This window comes from Euwallacea similis, chromosome 33, assembly GCF_039881205.1.
Source record: "Euwallacea similis isolate ESF13 chromosome 33, ESF131.1, whole genome shotgun sequence".
NCBI classification, from domain to species: domain Eukaryota; kingdom Metazoa; phylum Arthropoda; class Insecta; order Coleoptera; family Curculionidae; genus Euwallacea; species Euwallacea similis.
This window is the reverse complement of record NC_089641.1, coordinates 1,139,138-1,154,276: the sequence shown is the minus strand read 5'-3', so window position 1 is coordinate 1,154,276 and position 15,139 is coordinate 1,139,138. Positions and strand designations below refer to the sequence as shown.

Sequence of the window (15,139 nt, the reverse complement as noted above, 5' to 3'; positions counted from 1 at the left end):
TAACAGGTGGCACCTAATTTATCGCGTTCACATTTGCATATCACAATTTGACTAATAATATAATAACGATATTTCGATAGTTTCACATTTTGCATGCAACGACGATACCGACTTTAATGTCAAGGCGAGTTTTGCACGAGCTTATCGATTTTATTCTAGAATGAGCAAGTTAATAATAAATAGAACACCTCGCTTTTATTCTATTTAAAATGTGTTGGGGTGAAGCCGAGCACTCAAGTTGGGTGTATTCATATTTTAATGCGTTGCGTATATACAATAATACAACGAAAATTTGTTTAGGCAGTAAGTGCCAGAGACATGTAATATGGGGATGACTTGCTATTCAAAGGTTCCTTCTTGCGCCTCTAAACGTAGTTAAGTGCATTGAACAATTATAATAGTTAAGTAAGAATAGCTGCCAATTACGTACTAGTTGGTCCTTATTTGTATTTTGCTCTCTATCCCACTTTCGATTACTCAAAGAAGACTCTCTTTAAATGTGGTTATTAAATGCAACCAAATGCGAGCTTATTACTTTCAAAATTTCTGTCCCGCATGCTGCTTTTATCTGAAGAGCTGCAAATTATTTATTGTCTTTTGTTAATTAATTTTATATTTTATCAAGAACTTTATCTTTTATTCTCTAATCCACTGTCCGCGCCAGCAATTGAAATTATTGAATCTCTAAATACAGTTTGTCTTTTGTAAGAGGTTTGTGCGTTTTTAATAGGGCAGCTGCAATTCCTCAAAAATTTTAAAAGTATGTGAGTTCTCTAATCCAATTACTGCGCTCCTTATTTATTATTTTATTTTTATATTTATTAATAATTGTATGTATTACACTTTTTGTTTATTTAATCTTTAAATGTAGTTCGATGCATTGAAATGCCAAGTTTTTGCGATTTAAATTTTAATGCTTTAAGAGGCAACTGCAACTTACTTTAAATTTATATTCAACGCGTATTTTTTATTCCTGTTACAATCCTGATTTCGATTATTGAAAGATTTCCTCTTTCTTCTCTAAATATTGTTAAATTCATTGTCAAGTTATTGCGGGCACGTACAGTTGGAGTTATTTCTGTCTAAATTTCTGTGGAAAACTTTTAAGGACAGATCCAACTTCTTACGTATTTTTGGACGTGTTCAAATATTTTCCCTAGTCCACTTTCTACGTTTCTGAACTCGATTATTCAAAGATTTCTTGCCTCTTTCTCACTCCTCCAAATCTAGTCAATATAAATAAAATATTATTTTGTCGCTCTAAAAATTTTAGTGCCACGTGGTTGCATTTATGAGACAACCGCAAAATTCTTTTAACGTTGAACTGAAATTATGTTCTCTATTTCACTTTCTACGTCCCTGACTTCAATTAATCAAATATTTCTTCCGTCTTTTTTAAACCTAAATAAGCACGCCAACGTGTCGCATTACTCCCGGAATTTCAGTGGCGCCTCCAATTCTTAAGGGTAATTACAGCTTAAAATACGACTCAACTTGGGTGTTTTTAATTCACGACTTTATGAATCATAAAGCCCCATTTTGCATATGTTTGGTTTTCAACATAGAGATATGTGAAATTTAATTTCAATCTGAACCAGTGGCGTAGGTCTTTATTAGAATTATCTCGAAATTTAGGAATGCTGAAGTATTAGATAGATTTAAATTCCACCATTAGAACTGCCTGTTTTTGTCGCCTCTGGAGAGTTACAGGGTGTCAAAAACCTTATGTTGATCTTCTGCCCGTGCCAACCCTGCAGACAGAGCACATTGCCTATCCTGACCTAAATTCCTTATTACATGGATTAACATACCTACACGAAAATCAATTATTAACCTACTGAAGCTGCTTTAAATATTCATTATTCTCTGTCTCTTCGCAAATCGTTTGCATGCATAATAAACAAGCAACAATCGTAATAACATAAACGTTTCCTCATTAGTATTACACAATACTTAGAGCTATTTTAACAACGCTTTAACACCCTTTTGAGTGCCGAATTTTCAATCCTTTCTTGAGCGCTATCCGCGTCCAAAGTGGCTGGGTAACTCTTTAACAATCGATTGAAATTCCAGCCATAAATTGTGGATTTATCAATAAAATTATATTCTTTAAGCGGATACGAAGGTGACGAAGAGTCAGGAGCCAGTTCCTGTAGCCTGCAACAATACACCAGCCCTTATAGGGAGATACGAGCCCTTCGATTAGACACAGACCGTTGTGGCCTGCCATGGACTACGGATACTTCCGAGAAGTTTATTGTTTGTGCCTTGCCTGACCATAATTTCAAATTTATTGAAGATTTGAGGATTAGGAAGGATCCTATAACTCGGTAAGTTAAACCCACAGTTGTTCTTCAAATATATTCTAGAAAAATATAATTACCATTGTCGGTTTATTGGCAGGTTCCAAGTAGGGTCATTGTCCGGATTTGTCGTGTTTTCTTAAGACCTTGTAAAATTGGTTATTGACGCCAGTTTCTGAGTAATTACTGATATAGAAAAATACACTGCTTCTAATATTTTATACGTACCTACACATCTAAAAACGCTGGCACTATTCTTGTGGCTCAATGATTCACACATGCGCAACCTCCATTTAAGCGATGTTTGGACATGCACGGTTTATTGATGCCCGTAGTTACGCTAACACTGAAAAGTACAAACTTCTTTCAACATTTTTATTACTGTGAATATCTAAACCTCCTTTCAGATAAAGGTAACCTTTATCAAATTAGGAGATGTTTCATATAGCTGTCTTCGTTCAACTTACTTACCGTTGGTTTCCTCTAACTTGAAAAACCTTTTATCTGCCAGTTAGGTATTAGCGAATTTGTGTATTTCCATGGGAATTATTTTCTTGGTAAAGATGCCAGCATATGGGCATGGTGGCTCGAAGATCACTCACTATGCATTCCAAATTTGAACTATAGATCTTATATAACTTAGGAGAGGCACGATCGAAAACCAATTTAAAATTTTAGCACCTTGTAGGTAAATAACGAATCATTTCCCGACCTATGTTTACAGAGCAATTTTTCTCATTTTTTTTTGCAATATACCGTAGAGTTCCTTAAATAACATTTTACAAGAGTTTGTATACAAGGCGACCAACGATTAAGTTTAAAATTCTAACATAAAGTTCCTATAAAATACAATTGAAAAATAAATGAGAAATAAGGCCAATTATTATTATCTGTTGGCCGTGAGTCGACGAAAGTACCTTTTTTATGTAAATAACTTCATAATATTATGATTACATGCCAAATTTGCACATTTTTAAATATATCAGGAAGTAGAGTGCTATTTTTCTTAATACGTCCCTGAAATGTACACTCTTGCCTAGATTTTCTCTTATCTATTACAATCAAATAATAGCTTATGCTGAAATTCATAAGATTCATAATAATAATATTAATGTAAATGTTTTGAGTGGAGGAATCGTTTCTTAAAAATTTTAAAGCTAATTATGCGTCCATCTTTAATATCTTCTACCTCTAATATAAGGAGTAGTTTCAACGATACAGTCATATCGAAGCGATCCTTTCTCAAAAAGGCTATGTACAATTGTTTTTCTTTTCAACGCCATAACATTCTTTAACAAATTCCCTATAATTTTTGTCTTGGCCCCATGTTTCTATATTTTAAAATAAAACAGTTAAAAGGGGTGCACATTGCCACGTGGTCCTCATACAAATCGTAACGAAGATCATGAAATTCGTCAAGCACAAGTCATTAAATTTGGGTACTACCTAAATAGGGTTTTATTGCCCACCCTTAAATTCGACAAAAGAACCGAGGAAAATTAAATTGAGGTAAATTCTGCAAATTTGGGTACTTTGGGTTCTTACGGTAAAACCTTGTGCAAATTTGAAATGAGGTTTCATAGTCATCCCTTGATTTCAACAAACCATTTTTGTCTTGTCTACTGCCGAGAACGTTTGTAACATACAAGCACGTTTTTCATCCCACAAGATGAACGTTATTAGGCTGAATGGTGTCATTTATGGCAAACATCACGATTTAATGACCAGAAATGGAAGTGTGTTTCTGTGCACAGTGCCTGGATGTCCTGTAAAAGTGATCATATTCTTTGGAAGACACGAGGTGAGGAAGGTCGGGAGACACAACCACAGAAAATGAAGATAGACATGCAATGGTCGAGAAAAGGTACACGATGGTAAACTTTAAGGGGGAAAAGCAGGTGAAAAACGGCAACAGAAAGTGTGATTTTGAAAAAAAGTTGGGCGATTTTGTGCAGAAGTCGCACAATTTTCATTAGAAGCTGCTGGGGACTGATGGATCTAGGAAAATGTTTAGTATGTAAAAAGCCGTTTATTTAAAAATTAAGGTTCAGTATTATTTTCGTAGAAATGTACCTTTGATTTTTGATTTACGTTACTAGTACTCTTAGAAATATTAATAATCTTGTAATTTTAGTATTGTTTACTGAAATAAATAAATTATTAGTTTTTATGTGGAGTAATTCTTTGATATTGACCATAACATTTCCTTTGCCTTCGACACTGACCATTTTTCTCTATTAAGCTAATTGAATAAAGTTGATGGCAATATGTGAGATGCAATGTGTCATGTAGTGGTCAATGCTGATTTCAAAGACAATACTCGTCTTTTAATTATTTTATTGATACCCATAATTAAGGTACAGGGTACGCGAGAATGTGTACACCCCATAAGAGGAAAAAATGTGTTTAATAAAAAGGTACGTAGAATTTTCCTAAAAATTTTATGATGTTAAAAAAAGCAATTGCATATTGTCTTTTGAAAATGTGCCCAAAAATCCCGTTATTTGTTAATATAACACCCCACATATCATAATTTCTATACAGGGTGTATCCTAAACAACTGGCAAAAATTCAAGGAGTGGTTCCTCAGATATTTTTATGAAGAAAAGTTCATATAAACATTTGGGGAAAATGCTTCCTAAAGGAGCTAGGCCCTTTCAAATGGGGCTCCCGGAAGACGGTTTTTCGCCAATATTTTCGAAACCGTCCACACTGAAATTATGAAATTTGGTACATTGCATAAACTTTTGACGCTAAATCAGAATCTGAGTCCAGAATTGTAAAATTTTAATCAGAAATATATCGTACTGGAGGGGTTAGGGGTAAAAATTACCCCATTTTTACTAATAGTAATTTTTTGTCATTTCCATTTTAGAATATAATGCCTGAAGCATATTTACGTAAAAAAGATACTCTTGGTCGATATCGATAGGATCAATCGTTTTCGAGAAAATTGTAAAATGCTTTTGGACAATAATAATATTATGGTACTTTATTAACTAAATACTTTTCCTTATTACATGTAAAGCATCTTTATCTACAAAAACTGTTGAAAATCACCACCACCAGCTAGAATACAGGAATCTAATCTTCTCCTCATTGACTGCCGAGTTCTTTTAAAAATACCAGGGTCGTTTCTTATTACATTACACCCTACAATTATTCAATTTCTCAAAAAATCTTCCACATTTTCCACTGGAGTAACGTAAACTAAGTACTTCAGGTAGGTGGTGGTCATTTCCAACAGTTTTTGTAGATGAGGATGCTTTACATGTAATAGGGAAAAATATTTAGTTAATAAAGTAGCATAACATTATTATTGTAGGAAAACATTGTGCAATTTTCTCGAAAACTATTGGTCCTATCGATATTGACCAAGAGTATCTTTTTTACGTAAACATGCTTCAGACATCATATTGTAAAATGGAAATGACATAAAAATTACTATGAGCAAAAATGGGGTAATTTTTACCCCGAACCCTTCCGGTATGGTATACTTCTGATTAAAATTTTACAATTCTAGACTCAGATTCTGATTCAGCGTCAAAAGTTTATGCAATATACCAAATTTCATAATTTCAGTGTGGACGGTTCCGAAAATATTGGCGAAAAACCGTCTTCCGGGAGCCCCATTTGAAAGGGCCTAGCTCCTTTAGGAAGCATTTTTCCCCAAATGTTTATATGAACTTTTCTTCTTAAAAATATCTGAGGAACTACTCCTTGAATTTTTGCCGCATGTTTAGGAAACACCCTGTATATGAGGCTTTTAATTCAGATTTAAAAAAATATATTTTTATGACATTATTTGTAACAATTTTCACCCAAGCAAAGAATGCCTATTCCATAAGAACAACGTGCTAGATAAAGAACACCGCTGAACCCATGAGAAAATTATGGAACAAAAATTCTCAATTGACTTCCTAAAGTATAGATTTCTAGGCCAATGAAGAATTTACGTTCCATAAATTCACATAGGTTTTACTGTGTTCTTTGTCTTGCAGGTAATTTTTATGGACCAGAAACTTTATTATTTCCGTGAAGACTATTAGAGATAATATAATTAAATCACATACATGTACAGTGTGACTCTAAATTGTCCCCTCCTTTGTTATTATTACTGTTATTATTATTATTATTATTATTATTATTAATTATATTAATTATCTTATTATTTATTTATTATATTATTATATTATTTATTTCCTATAAACAAACAAGGTTTTTTATTGTTTATCTAGTATGAAACTGAATTCGTATTGCATTTTTTACATATATTTTTTTCTATTCATAGCTCTTTCTCTAAAACTAATCGATCGATTTTAAATCGCATTACACTATTAAATGTAGTTTTGAAACGCCTTTAATTTGAGGGGATACTTGACCCGTGCCTCAATTTAAAGAAATCAGCCCTTCCGGTCTACTGGTAATGTAAACTACATTTAGAGGAATAAACAAACGTCAATAGATAGTATTTTTTTGTCCTATTTAATGCTGCTTTTGAATTTTAAGAAAATAATTATTTGTTAATAAGTTTAGGAGGGGGAGGGGGGGGGGGGGGGGGGGGGGTGACAATTTAGAGCCGCGCTGCATATTTGAAACCACAATGATAATGCGGTTTACAGGAACAACAATATTGTAATGGATCTTAAAGCAGCAAACTCACGAACCACTTACGAAGTAATTTATTTCACTGTTTAGTAATAATACACCTTAATCAAGCTATACAATCAAGACTCTCCAACGAAGTGGACATCAACGCGACTATTCGGCCAAAAGAATTTAAACGTTTTACGCAGTTCTTATATACTAAAACCCAGGCCTAAAGTCCAATCCTATAACCCAGAGGCGTGCTACAACTAAAAGATAGTTATCGGCTACACTGCATCTATGAAATGAAGAAATTAGTCATAACGGCAGGCCCCACAAAAAAGGCAGCAAAAAATGTCTTGAGTCCTAATAAACCGCCAGTGGCCCGATATGTTAAAAATGTTAAAATTTCTTATTAATCCTAAACTTCAATGTGCGTTTCATATACATTTTCTGTAATGGAAGGCCCTAATAAATTCCGAACCATTGTTATGGCCATGTTTATCTCTGACCCATTTTTTGCGGGCCTTGCCGTGATGGCTCATTTCTTCATTTTATAGACGCAGTATAGTTTATTATCAATATCTATAAAGCGGAACACTTAGATGAGGAGCAAAATTGTTTTTTATAGGGGCATTGAAGTCAGATTGATATAACAAAAGTTGACCTTGCTTACACTTTAGTTCTTTGAAAAATAAATGGGAGAAATTTTATTACACCAGGTAACTCAAATTTGGGATAATCAGCATGCCGTCTAAACTACTTAGAAAAATGGTAATGGTCATGGGCGTAACATAAGGGCACACTGCAAAATACCGATAGCCCCATTTTCACTAAAACAAAGGCGACTTTCAGTCTTATCTCAAAAAGACGATGTATAGTACTTTTGATACGACACAGGTTTCTAGGTCTTCAAATAAAATATGTCAGTTAACAGCATGCACAATATCTGCAAATCGGTTTAAAGAAACCGAAGAGCAATAAATTCGGACAAATACGAGTCATTAAATTTGGGTACTACCTAACAAGATATTTATAGCCACCCCTTGGTTTGGACCAACCACTCTTGTTTAGTCAGCTTTCGACAACGTCTCTAACAGTCAAGTACTTTCTCCATCTCATAAAATGATAGTTTTTAAATTGAATGGTGTGAGGTATATCAAGCAGAGTTACGTGAAGTCTAATGGGAGAAGTGTGTTTTTGTGCAGTGTGCCTGGATGTTGTGTGAAAATTATCACGTCCGTTAACAGATATGTGATGAAGAAGATCGGAAAACACTACCATAGCACGTTAAGAAAGAGGCGCAATGCTCCAAAAAGGTCCATGATACCAAAATTTAAAAATAAGAAGAATATGCCGAAGGTGCCCAAATTGAAGAAGCCGGAGATAGAAGTGAAGTACGACTGCACACTATGCGAATATGATCGGAAGATGAGCGATTTTGCAAAAAGGTTGTATGATTTTGAAAAGCAGTTGCGCCATTTTGATCAGAAATTGTTTTACGCATTAAATGATCTGTGCGAAAATAAGGAGAAGATTGCAGGAAAATTGGACTATTGAAGCCGGGATAGTGCATAGTTTATATAAAAATATTTATCCAAAGACTATTGTAATTTTGATGAAGTGTTCCTCTGCATTTTTTACATTCCTATTATTCTTGAAAATATTGATAATTTTGTAAGCTTAATATTAATTATTGAAATAAATTAATTATACATTTTTATTTGCAATAAATCTTAGATGTTGACCATGACGTCACATGTTGTCCTTCATTAAGCTTTATTCAATCAACTGGGTGAGAATATGTGAGATCTAATATGGCATGTGATGGTCAATGCTTATTTTGTAGATTATCGTTGTTTTTTAATTTCTTTATCGACACCCTTCGTCAAAGCGTAAAATTGTCCAATACTAGAAAAAGGCTACTTCTTGGCTTATAAGATTTGCTCCAAAACGCTTCTGAAATATCTACAGAATTAGGCGACAGTCGCTTTAAAAATTTCATTAAAATTTTAACCAAGCCTCATTGAATGATTGATGATTGAAAAAAATCTTGCTTTAGACCGCTCCATTAAATCTATAGATAAACCATCAATTCACTAACACTTTTATAAGCCTCTTGACAAAAATCCCTTCAAAATCGTCACTAAATATTGAAGTTTTGTCCCTAAAACTACCTCAGTGATCCAAGGAAATCCTAAAATTTGACTCCAGTCAAGTTAATATGCTAAAAAAGGTTTTCACAACTAAATGAAGCTTAATAGCTCCAAAAAAGTCGTCTATGTAACCTTTATTTATTTTCTAATCAAAAGACCCTTCAGAATTCTAAAAACCTTTTGGGAATCACCAATTTATTAAGCACCTTAGAAAATATTGAAAAAATTTTGGAAAGAATAAAAAAAACATGAAATATTGAATATTTCAATCTTCGTTGCAATTCTTCAAAGAAAAATCTTTAATTTCGAGATCGAAGGACAATGCAGTGCTCTTAAATGAACCAATAAAATTTTAAAAAATACGTTATAATTTTAAAAAATCCCAAAAATGTCGTTAAAATTCGCTTAAAATCGCTTAAAATTTCCTGAACATGATTGAGCAACTCCAAAATTCATATCCGCTTTAAAGACCATCGTAGATCTTGAATAATTATTTTGAAATATTTCTCGCAATTTTTATAGGAACATAAAAATGATCCCAATAACCTATATGAATTTACTGGAATTATTAATTATTAAGAAAAAGGTTTTCCCGAGAAAAAAAGGTTCGATATTATAATAAGAAAAGGAGAAATATAGACAATGGATTACCTACTTTTTTTAACAATTAGTAAATATCTTAAAAAGTCTATCACAGCCCATTTGGGTCCAATTTTTCTTTGAAGGATGTGATTAATAACAAATAGGCCTTAAAATATCAACACTTCAAATCCTGATTTTATTCCATAAGTCACACAATTACTGAGCCAATAAGGCATTCTCTTAATAGATCAAATCAAAGTCCAAGGCAAAAGCTGACTAGCTAGAAACCTGATCTCATTAAAAACAAATCTTTATCGCTAAACCGACATTTAGTATATTCTTTGTTAACTGAAAAGAGCTTACTATTGACCTGAATACCATCACATTTTTGTCCAAAACGTCTTACATTACTCATAGTGATAGTATCTCAATCAGTTCTATATACTTTTATCTACGCACTTTGCCCCATAAAATTAGATTCATATCTATCACTCGTTAGTTTGTTTCTACTGAATGTATTCCATGACAAAGATTAGTTATTAATGGATAGTTTAATACTCGAAGGTTATAAATATCTCTATCACTACTTCAAATCAAATGGGTATATCGTTTGGATATGCGACATTCCAGAATGTCGTGTTAAAGTGACTACTTCTGTGGATAGAATAATGGTAAAGAAAACTGGGAAACATGTGCATGTCCAGATGGGAAGGAGTGCTCCGGGACGATCATTGTTGGCAGACTACAGAAGGAAGAAAGGAAAGGAACTGACTGAAAGGGAGAAAATGTGTAATATCAAAAAGCAAGCGGAAGCTGAAAAAAGAAAGTGCGATTTTAATCGAAAAATGAGGGAAACCATTTTGAGGGTGAATTTTTTGAATCAGATTTGTGACAGTGAGTTTTGTAGAGATAAAGTGAATTAATTACTACTATTTAGTTACCTACATTTTATTTACTAGATTGTCCTGTATTTACATAAATTTTATCCACATTATTTACATAAAATATTCTGAAATAGATTAAATGTACCTATGCTACATTAATGTTTAGTATAGTGCATCCTAAGTATATCAAATCTGCATTTCAATATTGCATAGTGCATTCAATTGTTCGTATCTATGTATCATAATAAAGCAATTTAGTTCTCTTCCACGTGAGTTTATTACTTTACCATTTCCTGATAAAATGTAAGTTCGAATAAAATTCTAAATCAATTAAGAGTAGACGCCCTATTTTACCTATCTATTATATTGATTCAGGAACTAGTAGCCTAAGGAGGAAAAGGTCATTTTATGGCAGGATTAAATCATTAGTTCAACGTGTGATGAATGAATAAATAAAGAAAAAAGTTGTTTAATGTTACAAATTCTTGATTTAATGGTGACTAAAATTTGTATATGTGATTTTAAGAATTAAAGGTAACTTATGCTAAGATCGACAGTCCAATATTAAAATGGAATAAGAATTATGCTTTACATTTAGTTCATGTGTTGGCAAATTCATATTTCAAATGCCTTGATGCCTCACAGAATCCAGAACCCCTTGAACTAAAATGTTTAAATAGTTTCGAAATTTCTGATGGAGTTTCTATTGAAGGTTCCTTAGATAGAAACTCCAGATTGGTTAGGAAAAAATCCTGAGTTCTGACTTTTTTAATTTAATTCGTTTCTTATTCACTGATTGTAATATCAAGTATTCTATTTATTAAGTTTCCCAGGAAACTTCTACAGGAAAAAATTAAGGATATTGAAAATTACTATTAAAATTTAAACATCAATAAATATTTTACAAAAGATATAATCTTCATGTGCCTTTCAGTCTTAAAAGTTATATTATGTTCTTCGACAGATAACCATAAACAGCCGATAAAGATCGATTCTTTACAAGTGACTCAAAAACATGTATAAAAATACTAAAAAAATTGTATTTGTTCTTGTTTTTGTATTAAACTAAAGTTTTCTTTATGCATGTTAACACGGAATTAATTTCTATAAACGTCAATATTAACACACATATTATAACGATCTTTTAAATGTGGATAATAACTTCGCGAATGCTACAATATGAAAATTGTTCAGTTAGAAAGATGGATAAAGAGTTTATTTCATATATAATTAAAGGCAATGAGAGAATAAATAAATATTAATAAATATTGGAATAAAAAATTCCTCTAAGGCAGCAAATTCTTGATTGAATGGTGACTAGAGTATGCATTAGTAATTCTATGAATTACGAACAAGATATAACGAAAATCGCCAGTCCAATGCGAAGATTGAATAAAAATATAAAATATATAAAAATATGCCTATCCTACGATACATGCAAGTATTCCCAACCTTACTTTTACTGTACAAAATCTTTAATCCAAATACAAAAAAAATTTAAACAAAAATAACAACTCTCATTGTCATAAATCTTTAATAAATATAGGAATGTCAAATATCTATGATATCACATCAAATTTTCGTCTATTTCCAGCCTACATAAACTAATCTAGGTCCTTGGGTCCATTTATATATAGACCCTGCATGTGTGTTCCTTTCCCCTTTCTACCATAATAACAAAATCCCAAAAATAGCCTTTATTTTCTATTCAGCTACATTGGTTTAAACCAAATTAGCCTCCATTACTGTGTTTACTCTCTCCCACATTGACGTCAGTACCTATTGGAAATAACGTCATTTGCACCCTACTTACACGGAGGACCAAAAATCAAATCCGTGTATAAAATATGTCTAGGAAGAGCCAGACATAAGAGCTTTTTCAACTTAATAAAATTGGCAAAATACCAACCAAGCACGCAACTTGTGCAAGAAACAAACCAATGAGTCACTATTGCTCCAACCTACGACACCCTACATCCGGACGCCGGGCCCCGGAGTATTTCAATGAACAAGATCATGCGCCTTGACCGGAAAATCTCCCCTTGAAAAGTCCGGTTTTCTCATTAAACCGGCTCCTACGTAGATCCAGGAGCTGGAACGATAAGACATATAGATCTGGCAGTTAATAATATCATAATTTTTGTGAAGTTATCTATTAAAATTTAGGTGAATAGTGCTGAAAGGGCCACAGGACTAAGCAGGTAAGGTATCGTTTCTCGATTTTTATGGTGTTTATTCTAGAAAATGGGGCAAATTTCAAATAATTTAAATAATTGGTGAAAAGACTGAGATGTAATCTATGCACTAAGGGCATAAAATTTACAACCTTTATTCGGCCAATTTATTAAAAGCCTCAATTTAGGGTTATTCTAGGCTGCGGCGTCAGTTTGACGTCAGCGTCTGGAATTTCTGATATCAACAGATTCTGCATTGTTCAACTAATCAGTAGCTCAGTCACTGAGTTTTATCAGCTTTAGTTATGCGATAAAGTTTGCGTTAAGAACTTAAACAATAATAAAATATCATGTTTATACTTTTTCATTATTTTAATGATTACTTGATGAAATTACTTTTTAAAGTATATAAACTTGAAAGAATGACAAGAGAAAAATAATTATCTTTTGAAATCTGGTTTGCTGGTAAGAAAATTTCCACAACTTTAGAACCAGCCTATATATGTATGTATATCAATCGTTTAAAAGGGTAAAACTGTTAATGTTTCCAGGATAAACGAAGCGTCATAGAACAGAATTAAAACTGTCTGAATATGTATCAAAAAGTGATTTTAGTCTTCTTTTATTTATATATAGAATAAAAATTCGAGGTATCCAGTTCTTTTCTTGAAAGTTTGAAATAGCGATTGAAATTTACAAAATGATTATGTTAAACGTTTTTATTAGCAACATACTTGATAATTTAAGCAAAAACAAATTATCGACTGAAAACTACTGATTGAAATTTAAATATTTAATAATGGCTTCGGCAAATATTTTTCTTGGCTTTGAACCTCCGTTGTTCTGATTTACATGCCTCTCAGCCCCTTAAATCAATTTCTTCTCACCTTAACGCAAACGAAAACCTTGAACTCATATAAATTTAATTATGAAATATTTTTTATGGGTTTACCGAATAAATTGCCACTAACTCACCCAATTCCCTTAATAAAGCAGATAGATAACCAAGGCCAAATTGAGACATAAAATAATTTATTACAGCTGTTTGATTCGTTTAGAAAGGAGATATCATATTCATTCACTTTGTATATTGTTAGTGGCAAGTTTTCCGCTTCTCTTGACGCAAAATAATACATTTTGTTTTTCTTTTAACTAATCTTCTAATTACCTTTAAATTTGCTTTTAGGCCTTTTTCTTAGGATTTTCCCATTACTTTGGTTAATATATAATATAAGTCTATTAAGTTGGTTTTAATTATGAACATGTCCACTCTGGTGCCAAGAACACGATTTTAGTCATCCTTTTCACACGCTACAACGATAACAACAGCAGCAACAGTCTCTAAATTTTAAACTAGACTTACTATCAAGACACACGTTGTGTATGGGTCACTTCGAAACATCAAAGCGATTTTGAATAACGGAATATTCATAAATATGAATGAATGTTTATCAAATATCGCGGACGCCGTCATCCGCTCTAGGAGTGAATGTGTTAATAATCAATATTTAACTAAATACGTCTCATTGTAGTTCGGTAATCTGACCCCAATTACCTCACTTCATCACTAGGATGAATAACCGTATTATTTCCAGATAAAACCTTTTTAAAAGTTAATCATTTTTGGGTTAATGTCCCTGGCGCTTGTCCTTTATTATATGGAAAGGCTCCGAATTTCCTAGATCTATTTATTGAGCTGTCTAGTTGGAGGCTCTAAATTTATGGTCTTCCATGCTGACTGCATATTTAAAGAGTCTAAGGAAAATTCAGGATGCATTGACGTGGATTTCTTTGAAAGGGCTTGGAGAGGAAAATGTCTAGTTGGGGTTCAAGATAAATTGGCGTTGAACTATGTATTAAAAATAAATAATAAAAGCGAACTCTGACTGGAAATTGAAGGTAGGAGAATACTGATTGGAATAACTTACAAAAAACTTCTTTGTGAACAATAAATTTCGAGATTTTGTTTTCCTTTCGCCTTTTTACTGTTCACAAAATGACTAATTTGTCTCGTTTCTTAGTTACCAGAACGTGAAAATGTAGGTAAAAAAATTCAGTTAAATTCTGACAAATATTGAAATAGAGTATGTTCAGTTACGTACTGAACAATCGTAATTTCGTTCGATTACTCAGTAAGCGTTCATTCGACCGAACTTTTGTAACATTTTGCAATTCATTTATTTTGTTGATGTTTGCCCATGGCATTTTTCTAGTCTTGGTTCAGGCTTTAATAATTGAAATTTGCCCCTTGTGTACATGGTGTTCCTATATTAAGGTGATAAATACGAAAAAATAAGCTAAAAGTGCTGATGCAAACGTAGATTGAAAGGTTCTTCATTTTTCAGATACAGAGTGTTAAGAAAATTAGTTTAAGAGAATTGTATAGAATTCGCCATATATCATCCATTTCATAATGACATGGAGGTTCGAAACTATTTTATAAAAATCCAAAA

General features: G+C 32.6%; 1 protein-coding gene across 1 annotated transcript in view; it reads left to right on the top strand.

Annotated features, from left to right (window-relative positions):
- Positions 1 to 15,139, top strand: part of LOC136418248 (phosphatidylcholine:ceramide cholinephosphotransferase 2-like) — a 39,201-nt gene that overhangs the window by 2,864 nt on the left and 21,198 nt on the right. The window contains exon 2 of the mRNA XM_066404261.1: positions 2,115 to 2,330. Coding sequence (XP_066260358.1) covers positions 2,115 to 2,330 — 216 coding nt within the window. The remainder of the gene's footprint in view (positions 1 to 2,114; positions 2,331 to 15,139) is intronic.